General features: G+C 44.9%; 1 protein-coding gene across 5 annotated transcripts in view; it reads right to left on the reverse strand.

Annotated features, from left to right (window-relative positions):
* Positions 1 to 832: 832 nt before the first annotated feature.
* LOC117885285 (zinc finger protein 436-like) overlaps positions 833 to 25227 on the reverse strand; it is a 55792-nt gene continuing 31397 nt past the window's right edge. For 4 of the 5 annotated variants that reach the window (XM_034786567.1, XM_034786566.1, XM_034786568.1 and 1 more), the window contains exons 4-7: positions 15104 to 15217; positions 14222 to 14680; positions 12628 to 13506; positions 833 to 7946 (exon numbers count right to left, since the gene is read on the reverse strand). In XM_034786567.1, the coding sequence (XP_034642458.1) occupies positions 6976 to 7946; positions 12628 to 13506; positions 14222 to 14680; positions 15104 to 15217 (2423 nt within the window). In that variant the 3' untranslated portion in view covers positions 833 to 6975. The remainder of the gene's footprint in view (positions 7947 to 12627; positions 13507 to 14221; positions 14681 to 15103; positions 15218 to 25227) is intronic. The other variant, XM_034786570.1, reaches the window with a different exon arrangement.

Genomic DNA, 25227 nt, shown 5'->3' on the forward strand with positions numbered 1-25227 from the left:
CAACAAAATGGCAAATGAAATTTAACGTGGATAAATGTAAAGTAATGCACGTTGGAAAAAATAACCCCAAATATACATACAATATGATGGGGGCTAATTTAGCTACAACTAATCAGGAAAGGTATCTTGGAGTTATCGTGGATAGTTCTCTGAAGACGTCCCCGCACTGTGCAGCAGCAGTCAAAAAAGCAAACAGGATGTTAGGAATCATTAAAAAAGGGATAGAGAATAAGACAGAGAGTATCATTTTGCCCTTATATAAATCCATGGTATGCCCACATCTTGAATACTGTGTACACATGTGGTCTCCTCATCTCAAAAAAGATATACTGGCATTAGAAAAGGTTCAGAGAAGGGCAATTAAAATGATTAGGGGTTTGGAACAGGTCCTATATGAGTATAGATTAAAAAAGCTAGGACTTTTCAGCTTGGAAAAGAGGAGACTAAGGGGGGATATGATAGAGGTATATAAAATCATGAGTGATGTGGAGAAAGTGAATAAGGAAAAGTTATTTACTTGTTCCCATAATGTAAGAACTAGGGGGCCACCAAATGAAATTAACGGGCAGCAAATTTAAAACAAATAAAAGGAAGTTATTCTTCACACAGCGCACAGTCAACCTGTGGAACTCCTTGCCTGAGGAGGTTGTGAAGGCTAGGACTATAACAGGGTTTAAAAGAGAACTAGATAAATTCATGGAGGTTAAGTCCATTAATGGCTATTAGCCAGGATGGGTAGGGAATGGTGTCCCTAGCCTCTGTTTGCCAGAGGGTGGAGATGGATGGCAGGAGAGAGATCACTTGATCATTACCTGTTAGGTTCACTCCCTCTGGGGCACCTGGCATTGGCCACTGTCAGCAGACAGGATACTGGGCTGAATGGACCTTTGGTCTGACCCAGTATGCCCATTCTATGTTCTTATGAAAAGTGATGACTAAGAGGGCATATGATAGAGGTCTATAAGTTCATGAATGGTGTGGAGAAAGTAAATAAAGAAGTGTTATTTATCCCTTGTCATAACACAAGAACCCGAAGTCACCAATGAAATTAATAGGCAGTAGGTCTAAAACAAACAAAAGGCAGTACAGTAGAACCCCATTTATCTGAACCTCCATTATCCGTATTAACTGAACAACCAGTGCATGCAGGTCCAAAAGCAGGTGATTTCTCCTGTGGCTGCTAGATGATGATGCATCCTCACACATTCCCATTCTCCAGATTATCCAATTTTTGATTATCTAATGTGGCCCAATTAGATTGGATGAACAGGGTTCTGCTGTACTTCCTCACCCCCCACACAGCGAACCTGTGAAACTTGTTGCCAGGGGATGATGTGAAGGATAAGACTGTAACAGGGTTCAAAAAAGAATTAAATAAATTGATAGCGGATGGGTCTATCAACTGCTATTAGTCAAGATGGTCAGGGATGCAACCCCATGCTCTCGGTGTCCCAAAGCCTCTGACAGCCAGATGCTGGGATTGGACAACAAGGGATGGATCACTTAATGGTTGCCCATTGACTGCTGTTGGAAGACAGGATACTGGGTTAGATGGACCATTGGTCTGACCCAGTATGGCCAGTCTCAAATCGCATGCCTGACTGCCGCAGAAACCTCTGCCCCCACAGTTAATTTGCCAAGACCAAACTGGTTAGCAGTGGACCTGCAGCAGTCAGGAGTGCACAGCTTCCAGATGATTATAGCAATCCACTTCTGGACCAACTTCGCCACCCACTTGTATGTGTCTTGACACTGCAAAGTCAGGGCAAGCTCCTCACAAAGCTCCAGAAACATTACTTTTTGCATATGAAAGTTCTGCAGCCACAGCTGGTCATCCCAGGTCTGCATAACAATGTGATCCCACCAGTCTGTGCCTGTGGCCCTTCTTCACAGGTGCAGGACTACATAGGGAGCATCAGCAGCTATACCAAGAATCATGAGCAGCATCAGCCAGTTGACGTGTATCTTCCTCCTCTGACAGAAGCCTTCAATAGCTCGGAATCTGCCACCAGCATCTCACGTATGTTCTGCCCACTTTATGAAACAGGAGTGAAAATGCAAGCATGGCAAATTCTTCAAATGGGGCCTCACGCATGTTGCTGGGTCCAGCTGACGGCAGCTTGCAGACCCAAAACACAGCTTGGCTGGCTGTATTGGCGGGTGAGACAACTACTGATAAAGTGCTGCGAGAGGGACACTCAAGTGTTTCCATGGTGCACAAGGAACAAAGGGCTGAAGAGGCTACAGCTGGGAGAGCGCTAGGAAGCCTGGGAGAGGCTGATTTGACTGGGTCTGCGCAGTGCACTGTGGGCACGTGAGCGCTGGTGTGAGACTCGGGTCTTGAAACTCTAAACCCAGGGTCACCGTTCAGTGTGGACTCTCCAGCACAGGCTTAGACACACTGAGCCTGCAGACTCGAGTCCCACACACCCAGGCTCACAAAAAACAAAAAAAGAAAGAAAAGAAATAAAAACCAATATAATTTGCAGTCTTACAATAGAATTCCGGTTATCACATAATCAGTCTCTTATTCTGTAATGATTAACATCATGTTTAATTCCATTATCACTGGTAACAACAACATATTCAAAGATTACAAAATCTTATCATATTGGTTAGTTTTCTCTCAATCCTCATTTCCACCAATGAGCCCTGTGTAATGCTCTGTTCTCCACTAACACAGGTGCCTTCCATTTCTAAGAGTTCATTTGTCTCTGGGGTGTGTCTATACGGCAACATAAGACCGTGATTGAACCCAGGCTCAAGCCTAACCCCTTTTGCATCTACACTGCAATTGTGCTAACCCAGGGTCCCAGGACCCTGCAAGGCTGGAGGGCCCAAGCGCAAGTTAAGCTGAGATCCAGGGTCTGAGCCCCATTGCTTTGCAGTGTAGATGCAGCCCCGCTTGACTGGGATCCCAGGAGTCAGCTGGAAGTATCCCACAATTCCATGGGACAAATTCCTTAGTTCTCTCTCCCCCAACAATCTGCAATCCACTCTACTGAAAGCAGAAGCCTTCCCCCCTTTGCAAATGGCAGCTGCTCAGGTCAGCATTAACCCATTCGCTTCTGACTACTGATCTGTAAGCACACTATCAGAGTCTCTCCTGGGTGTGCAAAGGAGAGCGAACCCATCAAGCCTTTGGCAAAGCGAGCTGCTTCCTGGTAACATGCAGGGTGGGCAGTAAATTTTCCCAAAGTGCACCACAGTCCTGGAACTAGAATGGCCACAATTTTTTGGTGGGGAGGGGAGACAAGGGATGTGGGTACTTTGACTGGAGTCTGCGCACATCCAAAAGCATGCCGAACCAGTGCTGGCGAGGCCATGCCGGAGCCACCAGGATGCCCTTCACTTTTTCCCTCTAGATCTTCAGTAGGATCTTGTGAACCAGGAGTATCGGTGGGAAAGCGTACAGCAGGGTTCTCATCCAAGGGAGCAGGAAAGTGTTGGACAGGGAGCCTCTACTACTTTCAGCACCCCATCATGCACCGGGAGTGCCACCCTAGATGGCACCGCAACGGCCAAAATATCCAAGAGGCTGTCCAAGGGCTCAGTGAGTTCCTCCGCCTCTAACCCCAAGTTTGAGGTCACCCTCTTCAAAATATCCTGATGGGCCCTAAAGTCATCTGGAGGGAGCGGGTGAGCAGGCCTGGTGACCACCTCGTCCGGGGACGACGAGGACGATGGTAACACTCGGTGGGGTACAGGTGCCCCTTCCTCCACTGGAGAGGCTTCCCCTTGAGTCGAAGCCTGTACCTCGATACCCACGTCAGAAACCGAATCCGGTTCCTGTACTGAGGTGGGGGTGGGGGATGGTTCACTTTCCCAACACGGCTATGGACGATTGCGGGGAGTATGGTCCCAGCATCATAGGGAGCCTCCATGGGTTCCAGTACAGCCAATGAAATGGCCACTGAACTTGTGGCAAGACATCCGCTGCAAGGCTGGTACTACTGTCTGGTGTGTGGGCCAACCCAGTTCCTCTGGGAACAGGAACCAAGGTCCCCTTCCAACTCCAAGGAGGACTCCTCCCTCAGGGACCAATGCTGTGCCTCTCGCTGCCAGTTAAGATGCAGAGCCAAACAGCGCCGGGGGGAACAGGGGCTGCTAACAGGGAGTTTCGCAAGGGAGTTTGGAAGGGGAGCAGGAAGGGGGCGAGGGTCCCTTGCCAGTTCTATCTGTTTTCCCTTTATTCCCCTTAAAACCTATAAACCAACTACATTCAAAACTTCTCGCTTAAACAACCCTTTCAGCGGACAGGGGGCTGCAGACAGGAGTTTGACAGAGGGAGGCTTACGATGGTTAGGAATACCACAGAAGGGTAGCAGACATTTTCAGTTTCATATAAAATGAAATTCCAGAGCAGCTTATATCGGATAACTCAAAATCAAAACAGATTCTCCCATTGTGTTCTCCTCTGGTCCATTCAAACTTTCTTCACTCTGTGCCATCTCATTATTATTGAGTCATGTTATATACAAAAGATTTAGTATCGGGGGTAGCCGTGTTAGTCTGTATCCACAAAAACCATGAGGATTCCGGTGGCAACTTAAAGACTAACAGATTTATTTGGGCATAAGCTTTCGTGGGTAAAAAACACTTCTTCAGATGCATGGAGTGAAAGTTACAGATACAAGCATAAATATACTGGCACATGAAGAGAAGGGAGATACCTTACAAGTGGAGAACCAGTGATGACAAGGCTAATTCAATCAAGCTAATGCTGCTGGGGCGAGGGCGGATTGTGACAGTGATGGGGAAGGAGGGAATCCGTTTGACTCACCCCATTTCCTTTGGGTGTCACCCGAGGCTGAAATGACACATTTTTCCTACCCCGCTCCTGCTCTTTGTTCTATTTCAATCTACTATACATGAGGAAAATGGTAGAAAAAATACTTCTGTCCAGCACAACCCAGACCAAAGTGAGAACAACTTGGATTGAGACAATCTGTCCCCAAAGGGGAACTCGATGACTAACAATCACTTTGTAATGGGGGAATGGTATCAATGTGATGCTCATAGTTTGTCTAGGGTAGGAAAAATGACGGAGGTGAGATCAGGCCAAGCGGAAAGCTAACCCCAGAACACTGTACCCGGGTTATGTCTGCACTGTAAATGTAGTCATGTTGTTACAACAAGATTGCTGAGCATCTACTTCCATATACAATCCCAGTGGAGACAAGACACAGGCTGTTTTTACCTCAGTGTAGCTAGTCAAGGTCAACACTATCTCTCGTACGTGGTGCTGATGGATATTTCTGGCAGGAGAAGGACACACTCCCAACTCCTGTCTTCCACAGGGACTGGTAATGTAGGTACTCTTCCTTTCTGTATTATGCTGTATTAATCTTTGTAATAAAAACCTCACTAATAAATTGATTAAACCTAGTTATTGGACAGATCTTTTTTTTAATTTACATTGCACCCACAACAAGTGTGATCGTGTCCAGTTACTTCAATTAGTTCTACAATTTGTGGTATGCCGTTGTTTACTGTTTCAGAATAGAAATATTAAAATGCTACCTGTTCCTAGGTAGCACACCAAATAGCTTGGAGTATTCTTTCCCGCTGGCTGAACTACACTTGAACTTCCTCCATATCATGATGGAGGAGTGGGGGAAAGAGCCACAGAAAATAAGATATCAATTTAGCAAACGGTCATTTGTCTCAAAGTCCCCAAAAAATCTGAGGTACATTCTGTCAAACAAAAGTAATATCCAATTATGAGACCAAATCACCTTCAGGAGAGAGAGAAAAATCCACAACACAGAGGGGTAGAAGACACTTTCAGTTTCATATAAAATGAAATTTCAGAACAGGGTATGTCTGATAACTCAAACTCAAAATAGATTTTCCCAATGTGTTCTCCTCTGAGCCATTCAAACTCTCTTCACTCAGTGCCATCTCATTATTATTGAGTCATGTTATGTACAAAAGATTTAGCTTCATCACAAGGGGGGAAAGCAGCCAAATTTCCCACCTGCAACAATCCCAGCTCAGCAGGAAAAAGCCCAGAAGCAGCTTTGCCGGAAGCAGAAATGAAAGCACAGAATGATTACTCTATGTTTGGGATCCATTCAAATTCCCCCGCCAGGTCTTGACAATTTCACATCTAGCCCCAATGACCCTGATTTAGGATCAAAGTGTGATACCTAAGCACAGGGAGCATGCAGATCATGGCATCACGTGACACACTGGGAGGTGCACGGGTAGAACGTGGGGAGGATAAACGCTATTATGGCTTACACAGAAGCTAATGCTGCTGGGGCAAGCGGGGATTGTGACAGTGATGGGGAAAGAGGGAATCCCTTTGATCCTTTGGGTGTCACAGAGGCTGAAATTACACATTTTTCCTACCCCTGCTCTTTGTTCTATTTCAATCTATTTTAATTGAGGAAAATGGTAGAAAAAATACTTTTGTCCAGCACAACCCTAAACAAGGTGAGAACAACTGGGATTGAGACAATCTGTCCCCAAGGGGCAAGGAATCACTTTGTAATGGGGGAATGGTATCGACGTGATGCTTGGGGTTTGTCTAGACTAGGAAAAATGATGCGGGTGAGCTCAGGTCAAGGAGAAAAATAACCCCATCCACTGTACCTAGGTTATGTCGGCACTGCAAATGTAGTTGTGTTGTTACAAGATCACTAAGCTGAGCAGCTACATCCATGTACAATCCCAGTGGAGACAAGGCACAGGTAGTTTTTACTTCAGTGTAGCTAGTCAAGGTCAAACCCATCTCCCCCATCTGGTGCTGATGAATATTTCTGGCAGGAGGGGGGCACAGTTCCAGGTGATAGCAGACAAAGGAGTTGATAAAGGATGATGGGATTCACCCCAAAAGAGAAGGGGCAAAAGACAGAGGCAGGCAACTCACGTGGAGCTGAGAGACCACACTGAACAAAATGGTGCAAATTACTTGGGAATTATTTTACAAAAAATCTTTGGCCAGCTCTAGTCAAGAGGTTTATGGCATTACTTGCCTGTGTGGATTCTCTGATGTCTGATAAAAGCTGACCTCTGTCTAAAACTTTTGCTGCACTCAGGGCATGTGAAGGGTCTCTTTACTGTGTGGATTCTCTGATGTGTGATGAGGGTTTTCCTCTCACTAAATCTTTTCCCACATTCAGAGCACGAGTAGGGTCGTTCTCCTGTGTGGATTCTCTGATGTGATATAAGGTGTGAGCTCTGACTAAAACTTTTATGGCATTCAAAGCATGTGTAGGGTCTCTCTCCAGTGTGGACTCTCCGATGTGCTGTCAGGTTTGATCTGTGTTTGAAGCTTTTCCCGCACTCAGAGCATGTGAAGGATCTCTCTCCTGTATGGACTCTCTGATGTGTGATGAGGGTTGAGCTCACATTGAAGCTTTTCCCACACTCAGAACACGTGTAGGGTCGCTCTCCTGTGTGTATTCTCTGGTGTGTAATGAGCTGTAATCTTCCATTGAGGCTTTTCCCACAATCAGAGCATGTGTAGGGTCGCTCTCCTGTGTGGATTCTCTTATGTATGATGAAGGCTGAGCTCCAACGAAAGCTTTTCCCACACTCAAAGCATGTGTAGGGTCTCTCTCCAGTGTGGACTCGCCCATGTCTGATAAGGTGTGAGCTCACATTGAAGCTTTTCCCACACTCAGCGCATGAGTAGGGTCGCTCTCCTGTATGGATTCTCTGATGTATGATAAGGCTTGAGCGCTGATTGAAGCATTTCCCGCACTCACAGCATGTACAGGGTCTCTCTCCTGTGTTGATTTTTTCATGGCTAATAAGGTTTGAGCAGCTACTGAAGCTTTTATTGGGCCTACGCTGACTCTCAAAGGTTTTTGCCTCTGCACGACTCAAAGAATCTTTCCCTTTGGATCTTTCTGCTAAAATCCCATGTGGCTCTACTTCCTCAGTATTTTCCTTCTTGAGAGTCGTCTTCTTGTTCTCACTCACCATCCCATCACCTGGAAGGACAGAGAGAGAATCGAGACATAGGTCACTCCCTGTGCTGGGGAGAAAGGAAACCTCAGAGAGTGGAATGGAAAAAGTGAGAACAAACCAAAATAAGTGCGGGAAAGATCAAACAAAATAGGATTTGATTTCCACCCTTTATCCCTGCCCCCCAAATCCCTTCCCCAAAGGACAGAGAGGTGGGCAGTAAATTTTCTCACAGTGCACCACAATCCTAGAACCAGAGCAGCTATATTTGCGGGGGGGGCACTAGAAATTCTGTGTGTGGTTATTTTGACTTGGGTCTCAGCACTGCTGTGTGGACACCAGAGTCCTAAGTTCCAGCACAGGTTAGAAAAGTCTTAACACAGGCTTAAAATACAATACAGACACTCAAGACCAGGGTTTTTTCACATGTGTCATCTGACTCAATTCCCACTAAGCCTGAGCCCTGGTCTACACTAGGGGTGAGGTCAACCTAAGATACGCAACTTCAGCTACGCAAATAGCGTAGCTGAAGTCGACGTATCTTAGGTCGACTTACCTGGCCGTGAGGACGGCGGCGAGTCGACCGCTGCCGCTTCCCCGTTGACTCCGCTTCCGCCTCTCGCAAGCTGGAGTTCCAGAGTCAACGGGACTAGACGAGATGCGATAAATTGATTCCCGATAGATTGATCTCTACCCGCTGATCTGGCGGGAGTGAAGACCTGCCCTGAGATTATATTGCAGTGTAGATATACTTAATGTCTTTTGCTGTAAGCATTGGAGGAAGGGGTCTCGCACTTTGTTGGAAGATTTGCATCATGAGAAAACCACCTGTATTCTATTTTCTCATTTTCTAATCTGTCAGAGTAGCAGGAGGTGGAGAAGTGATGCAAATGCATAAGACACAAGAGCAAAGCTAAGAGATAAAAGCATAGAATCAGGACTCAACATTCCTGTACCCTGCAGTTTGAACTTGGAGTATGACACATTCATTCCTTCACTGACCATCATCACATGCACAGCATGGAAGTGCTCCTTGTCCAAAAAGGCCGTTAGATGGGGATCCAGGGAGAAGGAATGTCCTCTGAAGGCACCAACTGTTTCTCTCTTTGCCCCATAAACTTTGGACCCAAATGGCAAATGATAATTGCTCCCAATTTAATCATGGCATTCTTTGGCACCAGAATGAATTCCCCTGAACTAAGGAGCAGTGTTCTAACAATAAATAGTTTAGCTGAGCCATAGGTCATCATAGTTTCCATCTCTGTGGTGAAAATCAACCACTGGATACCTGCTATTTCTACCTGATCTAATCCTTGGCCTTGCTCGGGATAACTTGACACTTCTCTGTGGTAGAATCCTTACCAAACCACACCAAATGTCAGTAGTGATAGTGAGGAATAGCTTCCCCAAACATGCCCCGTTTGTTTATTAGATATGGTGGCACAGATCTAAGATAGGGACTAGATCCAGGCTTGGACCAGAATCCCTGTAACCCACCAAAGGTGGGGTGTTTATTAAAAACTGGTATAATTCTGAAGCTGTCTCACATTCAACAATGACTTCGTTGTATACATATTTGCAGCATCTGCAAGAGGTAAGCTCCTCAAAAATGCCACTTCCATGTTCTCCATCTCTGCAGAGATAGGGATTGTGTTTCCCAAATAACAGGCAGCGTGCACCTGATTTGGAAGGAAATGTCTTCAATAGTAAGCTCCTGTAGGGCCTGGACAACAATTGCTTTGTCACTAACTGGGGAATACACTTCCCAGATATCTGAAATTATATTGCCATATTGCCAAGTGAACAACAGTGTGTTGACCAAACTAAGTTAAAACCCACAGTGCTTCATAACACTAGCTGACAGAACTGGATCAGAGGGATTTGCGATACAACTATTGAGCAAATTGAGTCAGTATACTCTTCAGCTAACTAAAGAAAAGTGGAAAAATACCAGTTGTGAAATCATGGCAGTGCTGTTGCAATGACAGCTACCATGTAAGAATGGAATTTTACTGAACCCTAAGTTCTACCATGGAACTATTATTCTGGAATGTAGTTTGCTTATCTAAGTTCTCACAATCAGAATTATTATTCAGGGATGTAAATTGTTTTACTACAAACTACCAGTTTGTCTGGTTAAGATGTACTGGGATATCAGTTCTTATAAGTAAAAGGTTAAAAGTGTGATAACTGATAAAAATATAAATGTATTATTGTAGCAAGTGTAAGTGAAATAGTGGTATTTATAATCAAAATAAGAAAATAATCAATAATGCATATATAAAGTATATTATATTTGAAGTCCTTTGTATTCATGTTAACTTCTAACAAACTGTATGGCAGGTAGATGCTGCAGGAGGAACATCTGATTTGTATCTGTGCTGCAGAATGAAAGCTTAGCAAAAATTAAGATACAAGAAGCTTGTAAAATACACTTAAATACAACAACTTCTAGGTGTTGTGCTATATTTGGCTCTGACAATATATATGAAATTAGGTGAGAGAAAGTCTGTAAATTCTATAATTAGCCTATATTAATAGTATATACAGTATGAAAATTATATATAATATCACATATGTTTCCTGAACTGTCCTCATGTTAATATCTTCCAAATTGCTTTTTCACTTACATTAAACAAAGAATTGAAATATTGTAATTAAGGGCTAGGCACAAACATAGCATAGATCAGTGCTTCTCAAAGTCGGGCTGCCTCTTGTTCAGGGAAAGCCCCTGGCGGGCCAGGCCAGTTTGTTTACCTGCTGCGTCCGCAGGTTTGGCCGATCGCAGCTCCCACTGGCGCGGCTCCCACTGGTGCTCCCAATGGAGGCTGCGGGAAGCGGCGCGGGCCGAGGGATGTGCTGGCCGCCCTTCCCGCAGCCCCCATTGGCCTGGAACGGCAAACTGCGGCCAGTGGGAGCCGCAATCAGCTGAACCTGCGATCACGGCAGGTAAACAAACAGTCCCGGACAGCTAGGGGCTTTCCCTGAACAAGCAGCGGCCCGACTTTGAGAAGCACTGGCATAGATAACCTAGGCCTGGAATGTTCAAAACAAAATTCTAGTCTTGTGTATATGCCTCACTGTTTTTCTTCAATGAGTGGGGTCTGCATAACTGTCAAAATGTGAAGTATACGCCATACTGAAACCTACAACATATCCACCACATAGAAGGCGTAGCAATTACTGTCTATGAAAAACATATCACAGAAAATAAAGAGGAAAGATACATTAGATAAAGTGATATGGGGAAAATTGCAAACTCCCCCTCCCTGTTAGGTATAAATATAGGAGGGATAAGCACAGAATCTTTGAGGAAGTGGACTGCTGCAACTCCTGTCTTCCGCATGGATATTTAACATATTTACTCTTCCTTTCTCTCTTATGCTGTATTAATCTTTGTAATAATAATTTACTTATCACTTGATTAAACTTAGTTATGGGACATCTCTTGCTTTTAATTTATATTGCATGCAAAATAAGTGTGATCATGTCCAATTACTTCAGTTAGTTCTAGAATTTGTGGTATGCCATTGTTCACTGTTCCAGAGTAGATTTTTTTAAATGGTTCTGTTTCCTTGGGAGCATGCCCAATAGCTCGGAGTATTCTTTCATGATGGCGGAACTGCACTTGAACTTCCTCCATATCATGATGGAGGAGTGGGGAAAAGACCCATAGAAAATAAGATATTATCGCATTAGCAAACGGTCATTTGTCTCAAAGTCCCCAATAAATCTGAGGTACATTCTGTCAAACAAAAGTAATATCCAATTATGAGACCAAACCACCTTTAGGACAGAGAGAAAAACCCACAACACAGAGGGGCAGAAGACACTTTCAGTTTCATATAAAATGAAATTCCAGAGCAGGTTATGTCTGATAACTCAAAATCAAACACATTGAGAGATGCAGGGGTAGAACGTGGGGAGGATAAACGCTATTGTGGCTTACACAGAAGCTAATGCTGCTGGGGCGAGGGGGGATTGTGACAGTGATGGGGAAGGAGGGAATCCCTTTGATTCACCCCATCTCCTTCAGGTGTCACAGAGGCTGAAATGACACATTTTCCCTATCCCGCTCCTGCTCTTTGTTCTATTTCAATCTATTTTAATTGAGGAAAATAGTAGAAAAAAAAATTATTCTGTTCAGTACAACCCTGAGCAAGGTGAGAACAAGTGGGATTGAGACAATCTGTCCCCAAGGGGGAACACTGTGACTATCACTTTGTAATGGGGGAATGGTATCAATGTGATGCACGAGGTTTATCGACACTAGGAAAAATGATGGAGGTAAGTTCAGGTCAAGGGGAAAGCTAACCCCAGCCACTGTACCCGGATTATGTCTGCACTGCAAATGTAGTTGTGTTGTTACAACAAGATCACTAAGATGAGCAGCTACCTCCATGTAGAATCCCAGTGGAGACAAGGCATGGTAGTTTTTACCTCAGAGTAGCTTGTCAAGGTCAACCCATCTCCCCCACCTGGTGCTGATGGATATTTCTGGCAGGAGGATATAAGAGAAAGAAGTTGATAAAGGATGATGGGAATCACCTCAAAGAAGGGGAAGGGGCAAAAGACAGAAGCAGGAAAGTCACGTGGAGCTGAGAGACCACACTGAAGAAAATGGTACAAACTATGTGGGAATTCGCTAATGTAGTTTACAAAAAATCTTTGGCCAGCCCTAGTCAAGACATTTATGGCATTACTCACCTGTGTGGATTCTCTTATGTCGGATAAAACCTGAGCTCCAACGAAAGCTTTTCCCACACTCAAGGCATCTGTAGGGTCTCTCTCCAGTATGGACTCTCCGATGTCTGATGAGGTATGCACTGACTTTGAAGCTTTTCCCGCACTCAGGGCATGTGAAGGAGCCCTCTCCTGTGTGGATTCTCTGATGTGTGATAAGGTGTGAGCGCTTGATGAAGCTTTTCCCGCACTCAGAGCACTTGTAGGATGTCTCTCCTGTGTGGACTCTCCGGTGTCTGATGAAGTATGAGCTGTCTTTGTAACTTTTCCCGCAGTCAGAGCATGTCAAGAATCCCCCTCCTGTGTGGATTCGCTGATGTCTAATGAGGTGTGAAGTCACACTGAAGCTTTTCCCGCACTCAGAACACTTGTAGGGACGCTCTCCTGTGTGAATTCTCTGATGTCTGATAAGGTGTGAGCTCTCACTGAAGCTTTTCCCACACTCAAAACACTTGTAGGGTCGCTCTCCAGTGTGGATTCTCTCATGTATGATAAGGTTTGAGCTTCGATTGAAGCTTTTCCCACAATCAGAGCATGTGTAAGGTCGCTCTCCGGTGTGGATTCTTTGATGTGTGATAAGGTCTGAGCGCCGAGTGAAATGTTTCCCGCACTCAGAGCACATGTAGGGTTTCTCTCCCGTGTTGATTCTATCATGTCTAATAAGGTCTGAGCCACTGCTGAAGGTTTTCTCTGGCCTATGCTGACTCTCACAGGCTTTAGCCTCTGCAAAACTCCAAGAAACTTTCCCTTTGGATCTTCCTGCTAATGTCCCATGTGGTTCTACTTGCTCAGCATCTTCCTGGCAGGAGGTCTTCTTCTTGTTTTCACTCACCATCCCATTGCCTGGAAGGAGAGAGAATGCAGACACAGGTCACTCCCTGTGTTGGGGATAAAGGAAACCTCAGGAAAAGGAATGGAAAAAGGTGGGAACAAACCAAAATAAATGCTTGAGAGATAAAAGAAATCAGGATTTGATTTCCACCTTTACTGCCCATCCTCAAATCTCTTTCCCAGAAGACAGAGAGGTGAGCAGTAAATTTTCCCACAGTGCACCAGTCTTAGAGCTAGAGAGGGCACATTTTGGGAGGGGAAACTAGGGACTCTGGAACGTGTTTACTTTGACTCAGGTCTGGGCATTGCTGTGTGGACGCCAGAGTCCTAGGTTTCAGCACAGGTTAAAAAAGTCTTAACATAGGGTTAAAATACAATGTAGACACTCAACCCATGGTTTCTTCAAGATTGTTAAGCTGAGCAGCTAACTCCATGTACAATCCCAGTGAAGACAAGGCACAGGTACTTTTTACCTCACTGTAGGGTCAACCCCATCTCCCCAATCGGGCACTGATGGTATTTCTGGCAGGAGGACAACACAATCCCAAGACATATCAGACAAAGAGTTGTGAAATAAGAGTGAGGTGCAAAAGACAGAAACAAGCAACTCATGTGGAGCTGAGAGACCACACTGAAGAAAATGGTGCAGATTACTTGAGAATCAGCTAATGTATTTCTTTAAAAATCTTTGGCCAGCCCTAGTCAAGACATTTATGGCATTACTCGCCTGTGTGGGTTCTCTTATGTCTCATAAAAGCTGAGTCCTGTCTAAAACTTTTCCCGCACTCAGGGCATGTGAAGGATCGCTCTCCTGTGTGGATTCGCTGATGTGTGATAAGGTGTGAGCGCCGAATGAAGCTTTTCTCACACTCAGCGCATGTGTATGGTCGCTCTCCTGTGTGGACTCTCCGATGTCTGCTGAGGTTTGAGCTGTGGTTGAAGCTTTTCTCACAATAATAGCATGTGTAGGGTCTCTCTTCCATGTTGATTCTTTCATGTCTAATAAGGTCTGAGCAGCTACTGAAGGTTTTCTCTGGCCTATGCTGACCCTCACAGGCTTTAGCCTCTCCACAGCTCCCAGAAACTTTCTCTTTGCATCTTCCTGCTAATGTCCCATGTGGTTCCAGTTGCTCAGCATCAACCTGCTGTGGATTCTGCTCCTCGTTCTCACTCACCATCCAATTACCTGGAAGGAGAGAGAGAGAATCCAGGCATCGGTCACTCCCTGTGCTGGGGAGAAAGGAAACCCCAGAGAGGAATGGGAAAAGGTGGGACCAAACCAAAATAAGTGCTGGAGACATCAAACAAAACAGGATTTGATTTGCATCCCTGCCCCAACCTGCCCTACCAAAAGCCCTTCTCCTGCGGACAGAGAGACGGGGTCATTTCTGGGTCCACATCCAATTCAGGGGGAAGGAAGATTGGGGAGGAAGCTACAGCCAGATGTCAATCAGGAGAGGTGGGAAGCCAGGAGTGACATCTGTCATGAGGATGCCAAACCTGCTGGTAACAATTTTGAATTCCAAGAAGTCACAAGATCTTTGTAGGAAATCCCAAATGTTTCCTTCATTCATGGACAGTTTCTGAGTTGGTTCAACAGATGCCTCACCTGTCTGGGCACCTTTCTGGAGCTCTCTTTCTTCAGAACCCTGGAGATCTGGCACCCATGGCTCTTCCCCTCGTTCCAGCTGGAAGATCACATCAGGTTTGGAAACTGGAAACCCTGCGTAAGAGAACAAAAACAAGAGAGATCAGTGGAATTTGTGGGATACTTGTCACAAAGAACATTCCATGATTTTACCCTCAGATCACTTTTAAGCATTCCTGGGCTCCAATCAGTAGGACAGTTATTATTATTAATCATGTTCATTACAGTAGTGCCTAAGGGCCAATAAAAAATGGGGCCCCATTGTTCTCAGCATTGTATAAACACAGAGTAGTAGAATGTCCATGCCCTGAGGTGGGGGAAGAATTAGAATACAGGAGCAGAGTGAACAATGTAATGGCACACAGATATGACAAACACAGGCATAACCTGATACTATTGTATTTAACTGTGATGGGGTACACAGTCCCCACATTGGGCCTGATAGGGTTAAAGGACTACCGGCTATAGGCAGCCATGCCCCGAGGCCTATGAAACATGCTTCAGCTGGAGGAACAGGTTAAAAGATGCTTAGAAGTCCAGGGAAATGGGAAAAAGGGAACAGGCTAAGGGAAAACAGGTCCTTCTCCTGAAAAGCCACTTGGAAGGTTGGACCTGGGATAGAATGACAGTGGTGAGACCCCCCCAGGCCATGCCTTCTCCAAACCCCACTCCTCCTTTTCTCACAACCAACAGACCCCACATGGCTCTGCTCTTTTGAACTCAGGGGGAGCTTGAATGGGAGATGAGACACTAACCAGGACTCTCAGCAGAGGCCGTTGCCATGGTGGAGAACTACCTGATGTCCCTTGGGTCCAAAGCTGAAACACCAAAAGCCAGTCTGGTGCACCTCCGGAGCCCCAAGTCCCACTGAGCCCAAATTTCACTGAAGCTATCCAGCTGGTCTTGGACACTGAATCCTAGCAGATAGGAATACAAAGACCAATAGAGGAACCTGGAAGCCCACCTTCAGCTAGTGAAGAGACATTTGGGTCAAGCCGAGCAGCCTTATTTGAAGGGGACATCCCACTCAGGAGAATTAATGGCAAAACCTGGGGGTTGCTTGCATGTGAGCAGCCAGGCCATTTCAGGTGGGACTGCCCACTCATGGACTATAATTATGGGCAGGCCTGGAGAGTGGATAACTGGGCTCAAAAATGGGCCCAGGGAAAATGTTAGTCTCCTTGCTAGTGAATGGAGTAAAAGTACAAAATAGACTTTGGCTGCAGTCAGACTTTAGTCAGGGAGCGATTGGTGGAGTCAGAAGCAGAATCTAGAGGCATGATCTACTGCCCATGTATCCATGGGACATACAACCCTGTTCGATGGGACCAACTCACTGTGCAAGACCACACTGAGACAGTGCAGGCCAGAGTGGCCAAAGACCTGGCCTATCTGGTCATACTTCAGCATGACTGGAAGTTTTTCAGGAAGGATGTCCAGGGATGGCGTGGAGCATCTGCAGAGGGGCTAGAGCCTGGACTGGAAGAACCAGGAGGAAAGCAGATGGTCATGGTGGCCAAGAGGAGGTACCAGAGGAGATAGCTCCATTGGAAGCCAAAGATCCAGGAGAGAGAAAGTATGCTGATGGATAAATGACTTTTCTCCTGAACTTAAATGAAGCAGTAAGGGCCTGCTACCACCTCTCAACCTGGACCTGCTGTCTAACAAATAAACATTGTGGGAAAGCAAAGGAGGGACCCAACCCTGAGTCAGGTTTACTAACATCTCACCAATGTAGATGACAAAGTGCTAGACGCTCAGCAGCTGAAACAGTGGCGCTATTTCTGATAGGGGAGGTCAGAATACAGCTTCTGTATCCAGGAATTTCTAAAAGGGATGTGCTTCAATTGGCCTGTGCAGTGCTGTGCCGGGGCACTTGGGGACAGAGAAGACACTCAACAGAGTGACCACGGAGTTCTACTGGCCAGGCATCCACCCCAGAGGCACGGGACTATTGTGCCTCCTGCCCCAAATGCCAGTGGGTGAGCCAGAAAAAGATCTTAAAGGCCCCCCTGGTACTACTACCCACTGCAGGGGTCCCTCTGACTGTCAGATGCTGGGATTGGGGTACAGGGGAAGGATCACTGGATGATTGCCCTGTTGTGTCCATTTCTTTGGAAGCATCTGAAATTGGGCCCTGTCAGAAGACAGGATATTGGGCTAGATGGACCATTGCTCTCACCCAGTATGGCCATTCTTATGAATAGGCATAGAGCTCGTGGGCCCATTGAAAACATCTGCAGCCAGGTACTAATGTATATTGGTGACCTTGGACTGTGTGACCACATAACCTGGGGCTATTCCCCTCTGGTCACAAATAGCAGCTGTCATTGCCAGTAAGCTCATGAAAGTATTTGCCTGACTAGAGATCCCAAAAGAATTATTGACAGAGCAAGGGACAAACGTCACCTCACCGTTAATGAAGGAGGTGTGCGACCTGTTGCAGTTCAAGTCCTTGAAGACATCGGTATACAACTACCAAACCGACAGCCTGGTGGAACAGTTTAACAAAACATTAAAAAATTGAGGAAGATCATGACCACTGACTCCTAACACTGGGACCATTCTACCTGTTCTGCTCACCACCCATGAGGTGCCCCAGGCATCCACAGGTTTCTCCCCATTTGAATTACTTAATGGAAGGTAATCAAGGGGAATCCTGGACCTCCTCCATGAGACATGGGAAGGGCAGAACTCCAGAACAACCTACGTAGTGCAGTATGTTATACAGTCAAGAAAGAAACTGAAGACCCTGGGGGCACTTGTGAGGGAAAAGCTGCAAATGGCACAACACAACCAGGAGCAGGTCACCAGCAAGGCCCATCTCTGAGGGCTCCAACCTGGAGACTGAGCGATACTTCTGTTCCTGACTTTGAAATCCAAGCTACTGGCCTGATGACAGGGCTCTTTCAAGGTGATAAGACAGGTGCGGGAGATTGTTTATGAGGTCCGATAACCCAGAAGGAAGATATCAACCCAGGTATATTATGTCAACCTGCCCAAGGCTTGGAAGGGACAGGAAGGCCTCCTCGTCATCCCATTCCCTCCCTACCCCAAACTCGGCCCTCCGGCCCCCACACCCAAGATAACATCACGGTACTGGTAGGGAAGAACCTGCAGCCCAGCCAAGAGCAGCGAGGAAATGGGGTAGAATGAACAGGCTGGAGGGAAGCCAGGTCCTTTTCCTGAAATGCCACATGGAAAATTGAACCTGGAAGGGAACCATGATGCTGGTGAGTCCCAATTGCAGTGCCTTCATCAAACCCTGCCCTTTCCTGAGAACTGGCAGGCCCTGCGAGGCTCTGCTCATCTGAACTCTGTTCAGTTCCATATTGTTTGGACTCTAGAGGACCATGATCCAGCTCAAAGAGAGGAGAGGTAGGAAGTGGCCCAGGGTGGCAGGTTTACATCCTCTGCACGGAGGAGTTGGTTGGTGTTGCTTCCCACGGGTCCTTGGCTGGGACCCAGTGGAGAGAAAGGCCCGGGTCCCCCTACCATGCCCCGCTCTTGAGCTAGACCAGAGACGAGCCAAAATTGTGATGCCTCTGGCCTAGAAGCAGGTGTAGGCATCTCTACACACCCCCTCTTTGAGTCAAGAGATGGAAAACTGGGTATGCTAACCACTAGGTCACCTGGCCTCCCAAACAAACTATTACATTAACATCATGAATTTTACCTGTACATTTGAACAAGCTCTTGAAAGCATGAAAACATCACTGAGTATTATACTGAGATAGGCCAGACTATATTGGACCACAGAATATTTACACACCTTTGTATCAATGTGTCATGTATTTGTGTGTTCCTGGCTCGCTGGGGGTTGGGGTGGGGGATGGGTTTCCTGTGGAATCTGCTATCAGCACGGGGTGATTATTGCCAAATTCCAAGGCTGATTATGCAGATATCCAGCGTTTGAGGCTTTGTCCCACTTCGGTAAGAGCAGTGACTGATGCTACCTGTTTCAGGAGACTGGGGAACAAAGAAAGATTTGGGGGCACAGAAGGCTGTTTGAGATGATTGAGGTGGATATCCTTGGGTATGTACACTGCAAAAAAACACCTCACAGGGACCCTCTGAGCCTGGGTCTGCAGACTTGGGCTCACACTACGGCAATAAAAAAGTAGTGTACATCCTGCTCAGGCTGGAGCTTGGGATCTGAAGCCTGGGGTGGTGTGTAGGTCTCAGAGCCTGAGCTTCACCTCAACCTGGAACATCCATGTGGCTATTAGTGCTGTAGTGCTGTCACCATGCCTCAGTGGGTCACAACTGAGAACACCAAATTCAGAACAAACTACTGAGAAATAGGGCAGACTCACCCCAAAGCTGGTGGTTATTCTCCCATAAGTTATATCAATCCAGCAACAAACGTAAACTTCTATCTCACCACACTGGCTAACAAGAAGTCAGAAATACAGCCTCCTTAGGTATTCCAGTCCTTGTATCACCACCAAAACACTAGACTTAATGATGAGGGGTTATTTACAACCAATTTCATTAACTAGAGGGTTCTTCTGATCCCAAAGGACTAGCCACATACCCAGGTCAATATATAACTCAGATATTACCCAACAGTCACTTTTGCCAATACTTTAGTATCTAATATCTGAGGGTTTATTTATAAAAAGAAAGAGAGAGATGAGAGTTAAAATTGGTTAAAGGAATCAAATACATACAATAATTGAAAAGTTCTTGGATCAGGCTTGTAGCAGTGATGGAATAAACTGCTGGCTTGTTAAGTTTCTGGTTGCTTCCAAATCATTGGAAGGTTCTCAGTCCCTTGGTTAGAATGCTCCCATTAGTATAAGTTTATAGTCCAGAGGTTTGAGCAGGAAAGAGGCAAAACAGAAATGCTTCCAGGGCCTTGTGGAGGGAAACTCATTGTTTCAAACAAAGCCCTCCACACAACTTGTGGAAAATCACAGGTAACAAGATGGATTTTGGAATCACATGAGCAAGTCACATGCCCATGCATGCTTTGCTTAGTCATATCAGAGGCCATTACCCATACCCATACCCATTACCCATAGCAGAGGCCATTACCCACACAGGACTTTCCTGTGAACACTCTGGTTAGAATGTTGACAGGAAAGTCCATTAAGCATAGATGGGCGACTTCCATGGTCCACTGTGAGTACCTCGATGGGCCATTCAGCTTGAATAGTCCCTTCACCATATGCAAGCTAAATAACTTGTGGGTGTTACCACATGAGCAAACACATTTGAAATATATGTTATACATAGTTAATATGTTATACATAGTTAATATACATAGTTAATATTCATAACTTCAGATACAAAAACGATACATGCATACAAATAGGATAATCATATTCAGCAAAACCCACAACTTTTCTATTGACACTGTACTTGTCACACTTTGTACAAGATTTGTTACAATTTTATAACAGTGGTAGCAACAATGAACTACCTGGTCTGTAGACCCAAGCTCAGAGGCTTCCTGCCACGTGTATTTTTTTGCAGTATAGACATACCCATTGTCTTTATCGATACTCCACTGATGTGAGCTGGTTTCATCTAGTACTTTAATGACCCATTCATACCATCCCAGACACCTCATGTCTCCCGCTCTGCAGCATGAGCATTTTTTTAATCCTTTTGCACCCCCTGGCTAGCAATCCCTAGGCAAGTAGGTCACTAGCGTGTATATCATTCATGAAAATTCTCACTTCATCACAGCTCTTCCCCCTTTCAGACAGAACTGAGCAGGGTCACTTTAACCGGTGACCTTGGGAAGTTTAATCCCAGAATTGTTATCCATGGATGCCAAAACCAATTTCCTATGCCTTGGTAGCTGTCCTACCAGAATGTCATAGAATTATACAACCAGAGAAACACAAGATTAGAAGGGACCACAAGGGTCCACAATTCTTACAACAGTTTTCATAAAACATAAGAACGGACATATTGAGTCAGACCAATGGCCCATCTAGCCCCGTATCCTGTCTTCCCACAGTGGTCGGTGCCTGATGCTTCACAGGGAGTGAACAGAACAGGGCAATTTATCAAGTGATCTATCCCGTTGTCACATCCCAGCTTCTGGCAGTCAGAAGTTTAGGGACACTCAAAGGTGATGAAGTTGCATACCTGGCCATCTTGGCTAATAGCCATTGATGGACCTATCCTCCATCAACTTATCTAATTATTTTCTGAACCCATTATACTTTTGGCGTTCACAAGATCCTCCTGGAAACCAATTCCACAGGTTGTATGTGTGTTATGTGAAGAAGTATTTCCTTATGCTTGTTTTAAACCTGCTGCCTATTAATTTCAGTGTGTGACATCCGGTTCTTGGGTGACGTGAAGGGGTAAATACCATTTCCTTATTCACTTTCTCCATGCCATTCATGATTTTATAGACCTCTATCATACCCCTCCTTAGTTGTCTCTTGTCTAAACTGAACATTCCCAGTCTTTTTAATCTCTCCTCATATGGAAGCTGTTCCATACCCCTAACCATTTTGTTGTCTTTCTCTGTACTTGTTCCAATTCTAATATATCTTTTTTGAGATGGGGTGACCACAACTGCATTCAGGATTCAAGATGTGGGTGTACCATGGATTTACATAGTGGCATTATGTTATTTTTTGTCTTATCTATACTTTTCCTAATGATTCCTAAAATTCTGTTAGCCTTTTTGACTGCCACTGCACATTAAGAGGATGATTTCAGAGAACTATCCATGACTCCAAAATCTCTTTTGAGTGGTAACAACCAGTCATTTTATATGCATAGTTGCGATTATGTTTTCCAATGTGCACTACACTTTGCATTTATCAACAATGAATTTTATCTGCCATTCTGTTATACAGTCATCCAGTTTTGTGACATCCCTTTGCAACTCTTTACAGTCTGCTTTGGACTTAACTATCTTGAGTAATTTTGTATCATGTGCCAAGTTTGCCACCTCACTGTTTACCCCTTTTTCCAGATCATTTATAAATATGTTGAACAGCACTCGTCCCAGTACAGATTCCTGCAGGACCCCACTATTTACCTCTCTCCACTATGAAAACTGACCATTTATTCCTACCCTTTGTTTCCTATCTTTTAACCAGTTACTAAACCATGAGAGGATCTTCCCTCTTATCCCATGACTGCTTAGTTTGATTAAGCACCTTTGGTGAGGAATCTTGTCAAAGCCTTCCTGAAAGTCCAAGTACACTATATCCACTGGATCACCTTTGTCAACGTTTGTTGACTCCTCAAGTAATTCTAATGGATTGGTAAGGTACGACTTCCCTTTACAAAAGTCATTTTGACTCTTCCCCAACAATTAATCACAGTTAACTCATCCAATTAACTCAAAAAAATTATTGTGATTAAAAAAATTAATCGTGATTAATTGCAGTTTTAATCACACTGTTAAACAATAGAATACCAATTTAAATTTATTAAATATTTTGGATGTTTTTCTACATTTTCAAATATATTGATTTCAGTTACAACACAAAATACAAAGTGTACAGTGCTCACATTTTTTTTTACAAAACGAGAGCCAACATAATCCAGAAACTAGCAGGGGCAACCTGGGTGCATCAGCATCAGTGTTGCGAACATCTGCAAAAGTACTTGTATATTTGGTAGCTGAATATGGAGCAGATGCAGCCACACACAACTTGTGGATACCCAGCTAAATACTGTGATGTGGTGCATCACGGGAACCCTTAAGTCGACTCCAACACCATGGCTACCTGTCCTGTCTAACATCGCTCCCCTGCCAATACGCCAAACTGCTGCAACATTCCATGAAGCTCAGTGAATCCAGGAAAACAGATGTCTTCCTATCACCAAGACCTTGACAACTCCCCCACGCAATGTCTTAAGTCCTGCAAGCCTTTTTGGGAACATTCGTTTAGCCTCATGCAATTAGACTATGATCAGAAGGAGGTTTGGAAAGCAACTGGGCTACACAAGATACAAAAAGTAAGCATCTTGTGCCAAATCCCATGCAGAAGGTTCCTGGGTTTAATCTTTCACAGTCATCTTGGTCAACGCCGAACCAAATTTGAAACAACCATGGTAGATGCGGATATCGGAATTCAAAAATGGAAAATCAAGGACTCCCCGGTGTGCGAGTGTGGTTCCCCATGAGAGACCATCGAACATATCACTACCTACTGCCCAATTTATAAATATGAAGGAGGCATTACTGCAGTAGATCCTGCTACTCCTGATGTAGCCATTTGGCATGATCAGCTTCAGGTGAAACTGTACTTGATGCTGTACACCAGCCATACGAAAGAAGATTACAAATATTTGCACTGTAAAAAATGATGAACAAAAGAAATAGTATTTTTTGATTCACCTCATACATGTACTGTAGTGCAATCTCGTAATTGTGAAAGTGCAATTTACAATGTAGATTTTTTTTGTTACATAACTGCACTCAAAAATAAAACAATGTAAAACTTTAGAGCCTACAAGTCCACTCAGTCCTACGTCTTGTTCAGTCAATCACTAAGACAAACAAGTTTGTTTACATTTGTGGGAGATAATGCTGCCTGCTTCTTATTTACAATGTCACCTGAAAGTGAGAACAGGCATTCACATGGCACTTTTGTAGCTGGCATTGCAAGGTATTTACGTGTCAGATATGCTAAACATTCCTATACCCCTTCATGCTTCGGCCACCATTTCAGAGCACATGCTTCCATGCTGATCATGCTCGTTACAAAAATTATGAGCTAATTACATTTGTGACTGAACTCCTTGGGGGAGAATTGATGTCTCCTGCTCTGTTTTACCCACATTCTGCCATATATTTCATATTATAGCAACTGGTTTCGGATAATGACCAAGCACGTTGTCGTTTTAAGAACACTTTCACTGTAGATTTGACAAAACGCAAAGAAGATACCAATGTGAGATTTCTAAAGATAGATATAGCACTTAACCCAAGGTTTAAGAATCTGAAGTGCCTTCCAAAATCTGAGAGGGACGAGGTGTGGAGCATGCTTTCAGAAGTCTTAAAAGAGCAACTCTCTGATGCGGAAACTACAGAACCCGAACCACGAAAAAAGAAAAACAACCTTCTGCTGGTGGCATCTGACTCAGATAATGAAAATGAACATCCATCAGTCCGCATTACTTTGGATCATTATCAAGCAGCATGGATGTTTGTCAAAAGGAACAGGAGGGGCAAGGATAAAACATAACATAATAACATAAAAATGGCCCTACTGGGTCAGACCAAGGGTCCACCTAGCCCAGTATCCTGTCTTCTGACAGTGGCCAATGCCAGGTGCCCCAGAGGGAATGAACAGAACAGGTAATCAAGTGACATCAAGAGACTTGGTGGGATAACTCACATGACTGGAGTACTGTCATGGATGGATATAATCTGTTCAGGAAGGACAGGCAGGGCAGAAAAGGTGGGGGAGTTGCATTGTATGTAAGAGAGCAGTATGACTGCTCAGAGCTCTGGTATGAAACTGCAGAAAAACCTGAGAGTCTCTGGATTAAGTTTAGAAGTGTGAGCAACAAGGGTGATGTCGTGGTGGGAGTCTGCTATAGACCACCAAACCAGGGGGATGAGGTGGACGAGGCTTTCTTCCGGCAACTAACTAACAGAAGTTACATGAGTCCCTGGTTCTCATGGGAGACTTCAATCACCCTGATATCTGCTGGGAGAGCAATACAGCGGTGCACAGACAATCCAGGAAGTTTTTGGAAAGTGTAGGGGACAATTTCCTGGTGCAAGAGCCGGAGGAACCAACTAGGGGCAGAGTTCTTCTTGACCAGCTGCTCACAAACAGGGAAGAATTAGTAGGGGAAGCAAAAGTAGATGGGAACCTGGGAGGCAGTGACCATGAGATGTTCGAGTTCAGGATCCTGGACTTCAGAAAAGCAGACTTTGGCTCCCTCAGGGAACTGATGGGCAGGATCCCCTGGGAGAATAACATGAGGGGGAAAGGAGTCCAGGAGACCTGGCTGTATTTTAAAGAATCCTTATTGCGGTTGTAGGAACAAATCATCCCGATGTGTAGAAAGAATAGTAAATATGACCGGCGACCAGCTTGGCTTAACAGTGAAATCCTTGCTGATCTTAAATGCAAAAAAGAAGC

The sequence above is a fragment of the Trachemys scripta genome, chromosome 11 (genome assembly GCF_013100865.1).
Source record: "Trachemys scripta elegans isolate TJP31775 chromosome 11, CAS_Tse_1.0, whole genome shotgun sequence".
NCBI classification, from domain to species: domain Eukaryota; kingdom Metazoa; phylum Chordata; order Testudines; family Emydidae; genus Trachemys; species Trachemys scripta.